Source organism: Paramisgurnus dabryanus, chromosome 17 (genome assembly GCF_030506205.2).
Source record: "Paramisgurnus dabryanus chromosome 17, PD_genome_1.1, whole genome shotgun sequence".
Lineage (NCBI taxonomy): Eukaryota > Metazoa > Chordata > Actinopteri > Cypriniformes > Cobitidae > Paramisgurnus > Paramisgurnus dabryanus.
This window is the reverse complement of record NC_133353.1, coordinates 3147147-3165060: the sequence shown is the minus strand read 5'-3', so window position 1 is coordinate 3165060 and position 17914 is coordinate 3147147. Positions and strand designations below refer to the sequence as shown.

General features: G+C 37.8%; 1 protein-coding gene across 1 annotated transcript in view; it reads left to right on the top strand.

Moving 5' to 3' along the window:
• Positions 1 to 15297, top strand: part of clmna (calmin a) — a 39484-nt gene extending 24187 nt beyond the window's left edge. Inside the window, exons 3-13 of the mRNA XM_065252345.2 lie at positions 2194 to 2289; positions 2544 to 2627; positions 2733 to 2825; positions 3974 to 4167; positions 4654 to 4847; positions 4984 to 5066; positions 6186 to 7841; positions 10600 to 10754; positions 11149 to 11227; positions 12012 to 12067; positions 13841 to 15297. Coding sequence (XP_065108417.1) covers positions 2194 to 2289; positions 2544 to 2627; positions 2733 to 2825; positions 3974 to 4167; positions 4654 to 4847; positions 4984 to 5066; positions 6186 to 7841; positions 10600 to 10754; positions 11149 to 11227; positions 12012 to 12067; positions 13841 to 14006 — 2856 coding nt within the window. The 3' untranslated portion in view covers positions 14007 to 15297. The remainder of the gene's footprint in view (positions 1 to 2193; positions 2290 to 2543; positions 2628 to 2732; positions 2826 to 3973; positions 4168 to 4653; positions 4848 to 4983; positions 5067 to 6185; positions 7842 to 10599; positions 10755 to 11148; positions 11228 to 12011; positions 12068 to 13840) is intronic.
• The last annotated feature ends 2617 nt before the right edge of the window (positions 15298 to 17914 follow it).

Genomic DNA, 17914 nt, shown 5'->3' with positions numbered 1-17914 from the left:
CACACCAAAGTGAGGTGAGCTGACCCGACCCAAACTAAACTAAACTGTGGGGTACTATGCAATGGAAAAGCGCCAATAGAGAATGAGACGTGGTCTGGGAACCATATGCTAATTTTCTTGTATTTGAGGCGTTGTTTACGAATGCCCAGAGCTGTTTATTGAGCGCTACGAATGTCTATCAAATGTGTCTGTACGTAGCTCATAGCCAATCGTTTCAATTATACCAGATGACGTATGTAGAGCGACATCAATTAAAAAGTAAACGACTTTTATCGGGTAAGAGTGCAGCTGAAAGCTATGCAACTAAACCGGTAGCTGTATATTGATATTGAAAAGCAACACATTTTAGTGGCACTACGACAACCACAGTAGGTAGACTACAGGCATAATGATAATATGATATTATTAAATACCACTTACCATTTATAAGTTAAATGGATTTCGTCGACGACAATGCCTAGCAGGTTGGTCCTATAAAACTCTTTGTTTATCATGTCTTGCCATATACAAACATCCTTTTTGGAAATGAAGTAGCCTAGTTTAACGCCAAAAGTTGCTCTTTTTTAAATAAACTGCTTAGAACACTGTCTAAGGCTGCATTGAACTTCGCGTCTTTTGCCGTGTTATAACAAATAACAAAACTGCTTTGGTGTGCCGCATAGACGTCGTCATCATCTTACTGCCCCCTCCCCGTTCTGTGATTGGTTCCCTAATTCAGAGGCAAAAAAGGGCCAGAGTTTCCATGCTAGACTTGCAGCGTGACTAAATTTGCGCGCAAGGCAGCATGGGGAAACCCAGGCTAAATACCAGGTGGAATTTTGTAAAAATTTAAAACGACTTCAGAATAATATCAATTTAAATTAGGGATGCACGATATATCGCCCGATATACTGCTTATTTTTAATATTATCGGTCTGATAGCAAAATTAGGCCGATAAATGATGGATTATTTCAGTTTGTTGAACCACTTCACTTGCTCATTGCTGGCCATGTGGAGTTTTGATTGGTGCTTTCTGTGACATAGCACGAAGATGACACGTGTTGCGGGCTTAAGAAGAGTATGCTAGTCTAGCGCAAAGACAAGATGTTCGCGGTCTGGGAGTTTTTCATTGTGAAATTAATATGAATATTTATCGGCCTATATATATCGGTTCTCGGCCCCCAAATATAAAGAGTTATCGGTTATCGGTATCGGCCAAAATTTCCATATCAGTGCATCTCTACTTTAAATATAAGTAGTGAATTGTTACTTTCGACCCCACCTGCAGGGACGGAAGTAACACAAATGTGGGTCAAAAGTAACACAACAGAACAAGATACATTTTTGTGTTACACGTGTTTTTATTAAATATACGTGACTATGACCTCGTCAATATGTAACTGCAAACATTTGGTAATTTATCTTTGTAAAAATAATGAAATTACATTTTCATTTTAAATTTCAGTATTATCAAATGTTTTAAAAGCCAACCAACAGTATAAACTTAAATTGTTGAGCATAAAATATTTTTTTTAACAGTTTGATATTAAGTTGTGTTGAAATTAAATCAAATTAAAATAAAATAAATTTTCAACATAATGCAACACAGTGTTACTTTCGTCCCGACAGGATCTCCTCGCATTTAAACCCGATTTACTTTTATTTTGAGAAGTCAAACTTCAGGATGTGTTAGATCACTAAATAACCTGTAGATTGATCAGTACACTACACAAAACGAAAAGCACAATGCATTATAAGAAAAAAAATGGCCGCTTTAGGAATTTACTTATCATGGTTGAAAACGCATTTCTGGATCTACACGCGGAAACGGTGAGTACATAACACAATATTTGTCAGCTCTGTCAAGGGTTGTGTGCCTAAGATGCTGTCATAGTTTGGGATGCAAATGTTATCAGGGCTCGGAGAAAATCGCTTTGATACTTTCATCCCGCCTTACTTTTGCCCCTGCTCTCCCCTACTCCCCTAGTGTTGAGCAAGAAATTGATACAAATTTATATATTACGTAAAAATAATTAAGTAGTTACAAGCCTCATTAGAAGCTGTTGAGAATTGCTGATTTATTGTTTTTCAGTTTCATTCTTTATTAAACATTAATAGCTTTCATCACACTGATGACTGATGCGGCCTGATAAACTTTTATTTAATTCCTTTGAATGTCTAAATGCTGAACTATCGCTGTATTTTGTGTACAGTGCAACCCTCCATTGGAGGTTCGGGATCTGTTTCGTGATATCCAAGACGGAAAGCTTCTGATGGCCTTGCTTGAAGAGCTCTCGGGATGCAAACTGGTAAGAATTTTATAGATATTTTAACCTAATTCATAACAAGGTAGCTAATTCTTATTAGTTTGTACGATGTGAATCATACAAAATTTACGATTTAAAAAAAAAAAAAAAAATGACGTTCCAACACAAATCTCAGACATCACTTGGTTGAAAACATGCCTAATGAGATTGTGCTAGCTCATACGAATTGGCTTCTTCGTAAAATAGGCATATTACCTGTTACTGTGAAAACTAAGCATTGATTTTTGACCTTTCAGCTGCATGGGTTTAAGCCATCCTCGCATCGTATTTTCAGGCTCAATAACATCGCCAAGGTGTTGACATTTTTGGAAGAAAGAAATGTGAGTAATATTTAACGTCACACGCTCCCATAAATCCTCCTTAATGGTTTTCTTATAGCGTCTTGTAAAATGACATCTGTGTGATAAATGAATCTCCTTCTTCAGGTGAAATTAGTCAGCATCGATGCAGCAGATGTCGCCGATGGAAATCCATCCATAGTGCTCGGCCTTATCTGGAATATTATACTCTTTTTCCAGGTATCAAGATATTTTCTTTATTTACGGTGTATGTTAGCAACTCATCTATTGTAGCTTTCGCTTCAGATTAAACCCTCTCTATGAGGCTGTTTACACTTGGCATTAACATGCGTTTTCATCGATCGGATCACAAGTGGTCGACGTTAATGCCAGGTGTAAACGGTGTTCAAAACGTTTTGAACGCGTCCACTTTCGACCACTTTCAACCACATCCAGAGGTAGTCGAAACCACTTTCGATCGGATCGCTTTGGAGCTGCGGAACGCATATGTGGTTGAATGCGTTCAAACAGTCACATGCGACCGCCTTCTCTCCGCCCATTTATCTAATCTGAGGTATTAAACACTAATTTTACGTCTTTTTTGACTTCTGCCGTGAACATACGGTGAACAGCGCTATTTTTAGCCTTTCATTGATAAAACTACTGCGGGGTGTTCTCCGTAGTTTCGTTTTGAAAGCGTGAAAGTTGCGCGATCCTATTTCATCAATTGCGCCGAAAATTCAGAGAAAGCTCCAACAAATAAACGTACAAAACACTGTGCAGCATGTATACTTGCTAAACAAGCAGCGGGCTCCGACATAATATAAGTTTGCGTCCATATAAACTCATAATTACTCCCGCTCGCGTTTGAATGACAGCAGAGAGACTCGCCCACCGTCTCACAGACCACCCCCTCACAGTATTCAGGACAGATGCGGTCGAAAGTGGACAAAAGAGACGGATTTAAATACCAGGTGTAAACGCAATGTGTCTCTCTCGTCCACTTGTGATCCGATCGATGAAAACACATCTTAATACCAAGTGTAAACAGCCCCTATAAGTGGATTTTGCTCTTTAGGTAATTAGTTCAACAATAAATCCTATGAGACTTGAGGCTTTTCTATGCACCTTTAAGTGTTTGACATAATTTAAGCTGGCACATGGAACTCTGTCTTAATCTTTTGGCAATCCTGTAATGGTAGACCAGGCCCAAATGTGTTTCTTTGCATATTAATCTTATCAGGATGTAATTCTTTGAAACAAGGCGACTCTCTAATCACGTCAGTCTAGTCTGTGTTTAGATAAGAAGGAAAAGCTTGTTTAACAGCATGATACAAGTATCCTCACATGAGCAAGTGTTTGTCATTTATCCATTTATTGCTCTACAGATCAAGGAACTCACAGGGAACATCAAGAGTCAGTTCCCCTCATCTTCCAGCCTCTCATCCATCCCCACCAGCTCTGATTCGGACACTTCCCACTCCAGCACACCAACGGATGAGAGGAAGCCCACCGTTGCTCCGAGGGGCCACGGAAGGGTGATCAAGACGCTCCTACAGTGGGTTCAGAGACGTACTAGAAAGTATGTGAGATTTTGGTGACCACTGATGGCACACTCCACTTTATTTTGAAAATATGCACATTTTTCAGCTCCCCTAAAGTTAAACATTTATGTTTTACCATTTTGTAATCCATTCAGCTGGTCTCTGGGTCTGGCGCTACCACTTTTAGCATAGCTTAGCATAATCCATTGAATCTGATTAGACCATTAGCATTGCACGATGTAACTACAGAAGAGTCCAGTTTTAAATGGGAAAAATATTGAACATTTTTTGACTTTTTTTGAGCGCGATGCTAATGGTATAATCAGATTCAATGGATTGTGCTAAGCTATGCTAAAAGTGGTACCGCCAGACCCGGAGATCAGCTGCATGGATTCCAAAACGGTAAAACTCAAATGTTTAACTCTAGAAGAGCTGGAAAATGAGCATATTTTTTAAAAAGTGAAGTGTGCCTTTAAAAAAAAGTTTTGGAGGAAATGTTCACTTACTCACTAACTTAACTTTAGATATGGAGTTGCTGTACAGGACTTTGGAAAGAGCTGGGCGAGCGGTCTGGCTTTTCTTGCTGTGATTAAGTCCATCGACCCCAGCCTGGTGGATATGAGAAGGGCTTTGCTCCGATCGGCCAGAGAAAACATTGAGGATGCCTTCAGAACAGCCCACTACAGTCTTGGCATCCCAAGACTACTGGAACCAGAAGGTAAACTTCAAAGCGCTTTGTTTTGACACAATGTAACGTTTCTGAGCTTTCTGGAGGAACTTTGGCAGAGCTTTGATTTGTTTTACTACAGCCAGTGAAACTTATAATAAAATTAAAATAAAATATATCTCCTCAGACGTTACTCTGGACCGCCCCGATGAACAATCCATAATGACCTACGTCTCCCAGTTTTTGGAGCACTTTCCTGGAATTGAGGAGGTAAAGACATCCTGATAAATATGAGTGATAGGTCAACTAAAAATAAAATGTTGTCATTTACTAACGCTGATGTCATTCCAAACCTGTAATACTTATTTTGTTTCATGGAAAACAAAAGGCTGAATGTTTGCAATGTCATCAATCACCTTTTTTTTAACATACTTAAAGTTAGTCTCTCACATTCTGTCTTCCTTTATTGTGAAAAAATATTCAAAAAGGTTTGAAAGATAAGGGTGTGGTTAATTTTTGGGTGACCATTCCTTTAAAGGGACACTTTTTTTTTGAAAATATGCTTACTTTCCAGCTCCCCTAAGTGTTAAACATTTGATTTTTACCATTTTGGAATCAATTTAGCCGATCTCCGGGTCTGGCGGTACCACTTTTAACATAGCTTAGCATAATCCATTGAATCTGATTAGACCATTAGCATCGCGCTAAAAAATAACCAAAGACTTAGATTTTTTGTATTTAAAACTTGACTCTTGTGTAGTTACATTGTGTACTAAAACCGACGGAAAAATCAAAAGTTGTGATTTTCTAGGCAAATATGGCTAGGAACTATACTCTCATTCTGGTGTAATAATCAAGGTCTTTGCTGATGTAACATGGCTGCAGGAGGCACAATGATATTACGCAGCAGCTGAAAATAGTTCCCTTAGTAACTTTCAATGGCAAGGGACTATTTTTGGGCACTGCAAAATATCATTGCGCCTCCTGCAGCCATGTTATGGCACCAAAGTCCTTGATTATTATTACGCCAGAATAAGAGTATAGTTCCTAGCCATATTTGCCTAGAAAATTGCAAATTTTAATTTTCCGTCGGTCTTAGTACGCAATGTAACTACAGAAGAGTCACGTTTAAAATAGGAAAAATATCGAAACTCTTTAGTTATTTTTGAGTGCGATGCTAATGGTCTAATCAGATTCAATGGATTATGCTAAGCTATGCTAAAAGTGGTAGCGTCAGACCCAGAGATTGGCTGAATGAATTCCAAAACTGTAAATATCAAGGGGGCTGGAAAAAGTATATTTTCATAAAAAGTGACTTTAGCATGACATAACATAAAAGTGGATTATTTCCTGCCTAATGGGGTTTATGTTCTTGTTTCTTTAATAAAGGATGAGACATCAGATTTTCTGGAAAGAAGTAAAATCGATGCTCACGCGAACAATTATCCAGTTCGGAATGGTGTACAGAGGAAACGTGATTCTTACACGGTCAAGAGAGACTTGGTTCAGCCACCGCCCAAGATCTTTGTCTCATCAGTGTCCGAAGATCACTCCCCTGTGACGTCCCCTGTCCTTTCACAAGCTCCAGAGGACAAACCTTGGGCCAGTGAAACCTCCAGTTCTCCACAACCTTCAATCTCAGACTCTGCAATCAACTCGCCAGACTCTTGGAATGAGGTGCCAAGTGAATCTCAACCGATCACAGATGACCCGATAATTGAGAGCAGTATGACCGGTGAGAAGTTTTCTACTACCACCGATGAAGGTACGTCAGATCTAGGGTCACCGTTTTCACCAGAGGGCACGCCGGAGAACCATGTGGACCGTGAGCTTTTCATAGATGAGGGGAACTTTTCTCTCGGCTCCACGGATAGTTTACATGGCAAATCCACACAGCTGACAGAAGAGGAGGAAGCTTACAAATATATCTTAGATCTTAAAGAAGAGGAATCTGATGATCGTTTACCAGACAGGAGAAATGAATCCAATGCGGTTAGCTTGGAACAGACCGAACCAGATTCTGAGGTACCTTCTTATGTTGAAAGGGACTCTGGATACTTTCAGGATCATAAGGAAGCCATAGCAGCTCAACCAGAGGGGAGTGGAGATGAAAATAAGATTGAATCTTTTCAGGACAATGTTGATTCTTCCAATGCAGAAGCGTTGGAGACCGATGGGCCAGATGAAAAGCCTATCATTTTAGAAGATGGGAATGAGCCCGAATGTCCTGTTCTCAAGTATGAAAGGATCTCCATATCAGAGAGCGAGGAGGACATTAAACTGGGCACAGATCTGGCTGAAGAACCAACAGAGGAACCAGGAACGAACTCAGCTCTTGCAAATGGTCACGCTGAAACTAAGGAAGATGTCATCCGTAATGGTCTCACTGAAGGTGAGGTAAAGGAGGTTGTATTGGAAGATGTGCAGGAACCTGTGGTGGTGTCAGATCAGAGCAAAAGTGAAGTTGGAGAACTTGATGAAGATCAAGTTTGTTACATGTGTGGAAGTCCAGTTGCAAAAGGCTCGGATGACGATAACTCGACCGAGAACCGTTATCATTCCGAGTTGGGATCAGGTGAAAACTGTAAACACATACCAAATGAACTGAACCATAAGCTAAATGGACTTGTAAATGAGCCAGGAGAGACTAAAAGTATTAGCAAAAATCATATCCAAAGTAAAAGCGAGTCGGAAAGTGGGTCAGACGCTGTGAACGAGACCGAGTTTTCCCACAGTACAAACGGTGCTCCGGTTTCAGACAACATGGAGCCCGGAGCAGCCAAGAATAACAGGTCTGTATCTGTAATTTCCCATGATGATGTGGACCGTTATGATTCGATATCTGAGGTCGATGCGAAACCCTTTCCTGACTCCCAGCATGTTATCAATGTCCATGGGCATCCTGAAAGACGTCCCGGAGAGCTACGCCTGTCTCTCAGCATGACTCCTCTCCAGCCCGCACCTCCTAAGCGTTCACTAACAGAGTCGGATACGGACACTGAAGATGCTTCAGAGGGCCACAGCGAGGGATATAGGACGAGAAAGGTTAGTTTTCACTTTCTTTTCCCTTTGGCCTAGAAAACAAGGCTGACCCACAAACACAAGCAATGATATCCGTGTACTTTTCGCATTCTTTCAAGGTTACAACCTCTTTTTCTGAATGTAGTTCACCTGAGCATGCTACTCAAAATGATCTCATTTTGCTATAATGATCTGTTACAGTAGCTACACTATCAGGTCCATTGAGGATAACTCGGGATGTGATGCTTCTTTAGCTAAGACTTTTACACTTAACTAGATAGTCAGTGTTAGTGTTTCATGATCCTCCAAAAATATCCTCCATTAGAAAGTCATCCATAAGCTGTTTGAGGATAAGTAATGAAAAACAAAAAACAAATGTGCAAGCAGGCAATTGAATGAATCAAAACAGATTTTGAGGGTATTTTTATTTAAATGAAGATTAAAAAGTGTCTGCCAAATAACTAAACGTTATTTAAAACAGATGACAATATAAGAAGAATAAATATTTTGAATAAGAAATGAATGTGTGACTGTGTATAATAAATAATAAACTATTGATTGATTCAATATGCTTTCAATGCAAGATTAATGCAATGTGCAGTAAAACATGTTTACACTCCTATAGGGACCATCACATTTATATTTATGCATTTGACAAACAACGGGTACAGCAGTGTTTTAGATTTCATACTGGGGGAGAACCCCTGGCCACCCTGGGGGGGGGGTAGTTTTATGTCATTTATGACACTATGGCCTGGTTTTTCCAGACAAGGTTTAGCTAAAGTTAGGCCTAGGCCTGAGGTTTAAGTATCTTTAATAAAAATGCATTAGAAAAGATGTTACTGGTGTGTATCTTGAGACAAATCAATGACAATGGCTTATTTTAAGATCTGTCATTGCAAGTTATTTTCAATTGAGACAACTCAAACAAGTGTTTTAAGGTGCTTGCACACCGGACGAGGCGCACCGCACACAGGCGGCGTCTGACGGTGGCTGTCCGCTGTGACTCTGGACGCTGCTCAAATCCCTGCCGTGCCACTCACATAGTTTAACATTAAATAACATCATATTTGTCCCAAATTGATAACGATTAACATAGGCTGCTAACGCATATTTTGCATCTTGAAGTAGACTCTGTCTGGCTAAGCTTGAACTATTTAATTTGCACGTCCGGTGTGCGATACCTGCGAGTTGTCCTTCATGCGATGCAGCCCTTCTTGCATTGTGCAACACCCCCCCCCCCCCCCAATTGTCTAGGACCTAGCCTTAAGCCTTGTCTGTGGAACCAGGGGTATGTTTTTGACACTTATCATAGATTTACGAAAAAAAAAAAAATGTATATAAATGAATAAATAAGCTTTCCATTTATGTATGGTTTATTAGGATTGGACAATATTTTTCCGAGGCTATTTGAAAATCTGAAATCTAAGGGTGCAAAAATAATTCCAAAACTAAAATACATGAAAACTTATATTGATTATGTTTGACGTGTGTTGCTTTTTTCAAATGCATACTATAAATGGCTCAAATTCAGTGATTTTTAGATTGATAAGGACTATCAAATAGCCATAATACATGAAAGAGATGTGCATAACATCGCCTTCGCTATTCATCATAATAATTCCTGTCTGAATCGCAATTAAACGTCCCAGCCATACATATTGCTATTGCTAAATGGGTCAGAAATGGTTTGGCAAGATGAGATATATTCAAAAATCTTGTTTTAAAAGCAAGCATCAGGTTTATTTCAATGCACATAGTGTATTTATGTTGGTTTTATGCAATAAAAACTACATTCGCACCATTTTTATGAAAGTTAAGACTGAATGGACCTGAAAATGTCAAATGGTGTAACTGCCAATTGCACCAAAGAATGAGAAAAAAGTAATTTTTAACCTTGATGGCATGTAATCATTTTAAAATATCATTTTATTAGTTATTTCTAAATGTAAATTTTAATGCGTTTTTGTAATATTTGTCCTGACATATGCTGAAAACAGCTGTTTTCTAAATAATCTTTGACAAATGATGTAAAAATGTATGTAAAAAATCATATTACACTAAACTAGATGATTATATTTTATTCAAAAAAAAAATTATGACTATATTTACATTTTCATAAAAAAATACTAGTTAAACCAATTGACACAGACCGGTTACACCACATTGACAATTTTGCAATTATCCCCCAAATATTCTTTCAAATTGAAAAAAAACTGAAATTTTAGACTTGATCCACAAGAAAAATCTGAATGTATGCATAAAAATTGTATAACTATATTTTCATTAAAAAAAAATACTAGTTACACCAATTGACACAGACTGGTTACACCACATTGACATTTTTGCAATTATCCCCCAAATATTCTTTCAAAATGAAATAAAACCTGAAATTTTAGACTTTGGCCTCAAAAAACATAATGTATGCAAGAAATCTGCAAATTTATTTTGAAATTTTAACCCTTTTACATTTAATTGAACCATACGGACACAAAATAATTAACGTCACGTCATTGACCCAAGTACATTTTTTATATATTTTTGGTAGGAAATGTACAAAATATCATCTTGGAACGTGATCTTTACTTAATTTCCTAATGATTGTTGATAATTTTGACCCATACAGTGTATTGTTGGCTATTGCTACAAATATACCTGTGCTACTTCTAACTGATGATTATGGTCCATGGTCACATATATGGTTGAAATAAAGCTTTTTGACTTTTTGATTTTCCCCCTGAGAATCGAAGCCCATTTATTTGCCCTTTATGTGTCTGTCTAGGCAAAAGCAGGACCTGATCTCCAGGAGCAAAATCCATTTGACAGGCACCCTGGAGAATGGGGAGCGGTGGAGCCGGAATCCCCAACTGAGCATCGTGAACTCATTAAGACAGATATGGACCTAACCGGTGCCAAAGAAAACACTGAGACCCTGAGGTACTAATCTATTGTTAGGCTCCCACAGGAACAAGCATGTCACAGGAGGACTTTATGTTTTCTGAAGGATGTGACCTCACATGAATCCCTTGTACATTGCCTTAAATGTACTCCGTTATGTTTAGCTTTGAAACACGTGATACTCAAATAACTTGCAGTTGGCAAGCGGGGGTCATATCCATTTTATAAGACTAATGCAAACTGTTTGATCTCATAGCGTGATGTTACTGTAAAAAATATCTGTTTTCCATTAAAAGAAGTCGTTTTTTCTGGCTGGGCTTCAGCTCAATGAGCTTAACTGTAACTTATGTCCATGTAAGGTTCTTTAAAGTTCAGTTGAGCTTATAAAATGTGCGTTTTATCAGTCGTAACAAATTTATCTATTTCTTAAAAGGGACGGGGCGGTCACGGACGCGAGCCAGCCTTTGACTACTATACACTTGAGGAAGATCATTGACACCAGCGAAGCAAAGGTTTGTAACTGCACAAAAATGAATTTGCATTTGTGCCTAATAGGGCGGATGAGTTGGGGGTTTGTCTTAACCTTAAATATTAAACTTGGTGTAACTTTTTACACACCCTGGCAAACCACTCACAACCATAGATGTGTATAACTAGATACGAACTCCATGCATACGTCACTCACAGTCAGGATTCATTGTTTAGCTTTTGGTAGATTGGTTGTAAATCTTGTAAAGATTTCAATTCCTGAAAAAATAGGATAACTTTACACAGGCGAGAATTTGTTGTATAATAGCTCGGATTTTTAAAATACAGGACATTTGATAAATATACAGTAGTACGGTTGTCGCCACGCAGTCAGCTTGCTTGCTCTCAGGCTTGGCAGGGTTGCCATTTGCGTAAAAATCAAATCTATACCAATGACCTTTTCCCAAATACCAAAACTTTACTATTATAAATAAAATAATATTACCTTAATATTTACAGCAGGTGAACAAAATCCTTTCACATTTATTCCGCGATAAAAACATTAGTTAATCAGATTGCACAGGAAAGCGCCAACTTGGCAACTCCTTGCACATAGATAAAGCTACTAATGACGTATCTAGTTATACATATTTATGCTCACAACACCCATTCTGCATTGTAATTGATGTCAAACATCACATTTATTTTGTTAGGGAAATGCAAAGAAATCTATTGTGATTTTTTACCTTGCTTGAAGAGTTCTGATCTTTGCTAAATTTAGGGAGTGTATTTAAGTCCTTTGAACTCAGCAGTCTGTTGTTTTCCCAGGGACAAAATGGAAAGCCCATAGATGGCAGCAAACTGGACGGTGCTATAAATAAAAGGTAACAAATGTGTCTTTTTATATTTACATTTTTGCTTTTCCATTTTTTTATTTGGCAGACGCTTTTAGTCAAAAATGCACTTTTTGAATATGTCCTACATCTCTCCTACATTATTCATTCATGAGACATTTTTATCCAAAGCACCTTGCAAATAAGAGAGCATTTAATATTTTTCATCTTTTCATATGAATAGGGGTGCGCGGGGCAAAAACTAACGGCGGTGTTAGTTGTAACACGGACCGTTTACATTGTTGCACAGAGTTGAGCGATTCGTTTTTTCCGTATTGTTTTCACACTACTGTTTCGCAAATTTACGGAAAGGTATAACGTTTTTCCATTGAGTTGAGTTGTGAAAGTGTGTTTTGGTAAGTACATTTTTTTCATCATATGTTTTTTTCAGTTTCTAAGTTGGGTGTGTAAGATACCAAATCCAATGCTATGTCATATTAATCAATGCTTGTTGACTAAAACATAGCATCGTTTGGAAATCTGTCTGCAGCTCTTAGCAACTTTTTTGGTAGGCTTGAAAATATTTTTGACCCAGCGGGGTTAATTGTAACGCTGTGTTACAACTAACCCCTCAGCACTTACGATATGAAAACCGCTAAGGTTAGCGTAATTCTTGCTGTTGTTTTAAATAGGCTACACACGAATGATTGCTGGCTGCCAACAAAATAAATGTGCCTGTCTTATCAAAAATTGTGTGTCAAATTTATTTTTGTTCATATATTTAATATTGATTGAATAAGGTCACGTCAAAGATTGAAATCATAATGAAATGAATGGCTAAAATCAGACTTTGATTTTCTTTATCTCAGAATTGTTTTTTTTTTTTTATATTTGTGCTGCTTTTTCTCACATTTGTATCCATTTATAATTGAACTATTGTTAGAAAAGGGCTGGATGAATGAATACAGTGTGGATACGTGTCTATTATAGACGGATACATAAACAATATCCACTTCAAGTACATAGACACAATAGTATTGAAATATTTGCCTGCAATTTTTAAACAAGTGTTACAACCAACCCCCTGCCTGTTACAATTAACGCCACCTATGGGGTAAGTTGTAACGTTTGCACTTCTGTCACGTTTGGTGTAATTTTCCAAGAATGGTAATTAATAGAAAATTCAAATGGTCATTTGTAGCATATATGTGTGTATTGGTTGTGTAAAAATATAATTAATCAAACTCATACCAAAAACAAACAAAGTGTTAGGTTGTGCCCCACTCACCCCTACATATGAAACCATTTTGGGATACACCTATCTCATAACCTCTTTTAAGAAAACAACTACAGTAGTTATTAAGACACATTAGTATATGTTCAACCGTCCTTTAGTGTGATATCATTCACTATTGTCTTGTTTAACAGAGTCAATCCCCATTCATTACACAATGCAGTAGTAGTACTATTAGCTTTTAATCTAAAGTGGTACAGCTGACTCAGTAGATTTAAACAGCATTATAAACCTGCCAGACAAACAACTCTGTCTGTTTAGCCCTGCTGTTTCATATTAACACAATAGGAGTGTTTGTAGTGTTTAAACTGGGCGTCTTCCCTGCACCTGCTGATATGGGTGCCATTGGGGCGTAGCATTCGGGGTGTGGCATTAGCGGCGTGGCATAGATTGTGTAAATGCCCCTGGTGTGTTTTAGTGTTGTCACTGACAATCCTGTGGTGATGTAATCGAAAAATGTATTTTTATTAACTAGATGTGATGATAACAGGCTTGTATTCTCATATATGTGCGTTTGTGTCGCTTCACAGGTTGCAGAGCAAGCCTGCAGCGAGTTCAGAAACCACCACACCTGAAACCGGCTGGTCTGATATTTACATCCTCTTTGTTGCTTGGCTCCTCATCTACTGCATTTTCGTCCTGCCTCAGATGGACTCGAGGACACTTCACAAACTCCTTTTCAACATAGATGAGTGATTGGCATTGATCATAGAGAGGATTCGCATTGATCGGCCTCCTGACATGAACCATGGATGTAGTCCTGGATGCAGGTTGGATATTTAAGAGCAGATGAAAAGGAAAAGGATGGGACTGTTGGCACCACATCGATTTATTTTGTTGCCTTTTTCTTTTATACCTGCACACAAAGTCTAATGAAAAAGTGTTTCTTTCTGTTTGGAGGTTATTGGTAATCTGTTAACTTTTACTTGGTAACCTTTGGATCTCTGTCAGCTGTGTCTAACCTAAGGCACACATGCTATGTAGATTGTTTATAATGCTTCTGAAGAACATGCTTTTTTTGACCTTTTATGTTTTTTGTGCTTATGCTATATGAAGAAGTAACTTTTTTTGTAAAAAGAAAAAAATAAGAAGGTATGCTTGACAGCTGTTAGGTTTTTTGAATGTATCTTAAGGAAGTGAACACATCAGTCGCACCCCTTTTTATTAAATAACCCAACTATATTGTCATATGAAGGTTTTTCAGCACAAATAGATGTTTAGGTAATACAAGTTTGAAGTAAACTTTTTATAAGATGTGGCCAGGGTTTTTATGGTACATATTGTTAAAAAAGATGACCCGTATAGGGCTTTCTAACTTATTTAGAAGCTTTCATGGTCTAAGCAGCACTTTTGTATATTTAGGAGAAGAACTGCCAAAGATTCAGAAAACTGGAAAACTATCCCGTAACACAGAGATAAAAAAAATCCTGTTCTTTTACCAACACATCCTGTGCTTATTTACAGTATATTATGAATTTTACGAAATGCAAGAGCACACATCTTGAACCCATTTTTTTATTTTACATGTTTATAAATGCAATATTGACTGAATTTTTAATATTTTTTGGACACTGAAATTGTCAGTGGTGTTTTCAGTCTCTAGACTGAGATAAATCTCAAATGATGGGATTAAATTTAAGCCTGTGGGAGCTGTAATAAATGTCTTAAAAAAAAATTTCATTATTATCATACAAACTATAATTCAGAAACCAGCACAATAGCTGCTAGTCGCATGATTGTGGAGAATTACACTGATCTCAGAACAGAGATTGTAGTAATGCACCCTGATAAATTCACATATAGCCTACATACATCCAACTCTGCAAATAAGCCAAACGTTAGACTGCAAGTCTGCATGAGAATGTATATGGGAAATAACTTGTTTCTTTAATATTTTAAAAGTCACCAAGTGAATTTCTGTCCTGCTTTTGTAATGGAGATTATTCATGTTAAATGCACTGGAGTGCAATAAATGATTTATCCTTTGGTTGCTGTCTCCGTTTTAATTTTTTGTGTTAATTTTGAAATAAGTTTCTATTTAGTAGTAAATTATGAAATATTTAGACTAGATTTAACTGTGTAGTAATTTTGCACGAAGCGCCATCTGGTGGACAAAAGTGATATACTAAAATATCAAATAAAAATGTTATGGTAAAATACAAGATCTTCAGACATTTAACATATGAATGTCAATTTTACTACAATTTAATGATTATTTATTGTGAATCGTGTTGATTGTGCACTGTGTAACTTTTAGGAGGATCTCTTAACAGAAAATGAATATAATATACATAACTTTATTTTCAGATCTGTAATGATGTTTAAGACGACGACATGTTTGTCCTTTGGCTGATACCATAGCTTTTCTATGCGTTTCAAAAGGAAGGTGAGATAAAAGGGATACAGCAACCACCGAAATCTCGTGATATGTTGGATTTATGGTTAAAGGTGTGTTCGACTTCATGCGGCGCTGCGCAGACCGATCGGCGGCTGACTTGAAGCAGTGCATTCCGGTTAGTAAGTTTGTCCGACTTCAGCTGACGCTGCATGCACGTGACTGTGTCATATGGTTTTTAAGTACCGCGAGAGCGTTTCGAGAGTAGCCGGCTAGCTCAGCCGGTGCAGCTTCTCCAGAGCGGCTGCCCGGAGTTGTAATGACGTAACAGCTTGACGTGATTGGTCGCCTCACTGATGACAACGATCACGTGCGTTTCAAGTTTAATCCAACCTTTAGTTCCACTAATAAACATTATAAATTCATGTTTTAAAACAGGAAAAAACACTTTAATATGCTTAAATATGTTATATTCTGTCGTGTAATAAAATAAAAAGGAAAATAACAAACTCTATTGGTATTTTAATAATATAGGCTTGTTTCCCGTTATTTTCGGGTATACAGTATAAGCAGCAATTAAAATATTCGATATAAAATGTTTCTGGTTGCAACTTTTTATTAAAAGGTTTGTTTTTATCAAATTCAGCATCTAATTCACTTCATTCGCGATTAATAACAAGGAAACACGGCGCACACGTCACTACGGCAAGCAGCAGGTGTCCGGCTTCACAGCTCCGTCTTCAGTTCCTCCCTCGACTGCAAGCGGCAAACCTCGCCGATCGGTCTGCGCAGCGCCGGATGATCTCGAACACACCTTAAGTTTAGGCGTAGAACGAAAACCGTGGTTCTGGCTAGATGGGATACAGCAACGGCCTAGATCCCTTGAAATGTTGGGTTTAGGGTTAGGCTTGGGGGTATGATTAGAATAGAAACATCGCTCATCCGGAGAGATTTCTGAGTATGCTGTATCCCTTCCAGCAACAAAAGTGAGCTGTGGCTGCAATTCTCAATCTCACCGCTAGATGTCACTAAAATCTACACACAGCACCTTTTATGGTTTGTTGTTGGTCTCTTCTGGTAATATGTTGTATTGTTGGTGGGATGTAATCTGGTGAAGGAAAACCAATATTAGACCATTAAATGCTACTGGAACAAGACCATGAACACACTACACAAAGGATTTTTGTAATGGTATTTATATATTATATTTCTTAATGGTAAACAGTAAATGCTTCATTAATAATATTTGTAATGCAAACCATACGAATTTGTATTTAACATGGTAAATCTTTTATCATTCTGAAAGAAAAAAATTTTACTCAAACGCCAAAATAATACATACAAAAGATTTTAATTCAAGATCTTTGATATTTAGTTTCACTAAATAATCCTCTACATCCACCTGCTGGACAACTGAAGCATTTCCGTTTTTTTTTACATGTCTATACTACTTTTACCTCAAACACGACGACTATAAATACAATCATTTGTGTTTGTTTAAATCTGTTATATATATATATATATATATATATATATATATATATATATATATATATGAGACGCAGGTGGCAGATGGTTGACCCACAGTTAAATATACTTTTATATGACACCTGTTAACAGGTGATGAAACTAAATGGAGAAACAGCTGAGCATTCCTCTGTTGTTTCAGAAGTCTTCAGACAATGTGCACGCACGCACGCACGCGGTTTACGATGACTAGTACAAAATATATTTTTTTATTTTTTCCCAGTACTTTTACTTTGTACTGACACACCATGTAGGTTGCTTTATACCATTTGAAATCAAATAATCTGCAAAATAATTTTTCACTCCTAGTCCACAGCCCAGGCTTCATTGGGCCTTATGATGTCATTTCCCTGTAGACAGATTTCTGATAGTCATAAGGTGTGTTCGACTTCATGCGGCGCTGCGCAGACCGATCGGCGGCTGACTTGAAGCAGTGCATTCCGGTTAGTAATTTTGTCCGACTTCAGCTGGCGCTGCAGGCACGTGACTGTGTCATATGGTTTTTAAGTACCGCGAGAGCGTTTCGAGAGTAGCCGGCTAGCTCAGCCGGTGCAGCTTCTCCAGAGCGGCTGCTGCACGGAGTTGTGATGACGACACAGCTTTACGTGATTGGTCGCCTCACTGATGACAACGATCACGTGAGTTTCAAGTTTAATCCAACCTTTAGTTCCACTAATAAACATTATAAATTCATGTTTTAAAACAGGAAAAAACACTTTAATATGCTAAAATATGTTATATT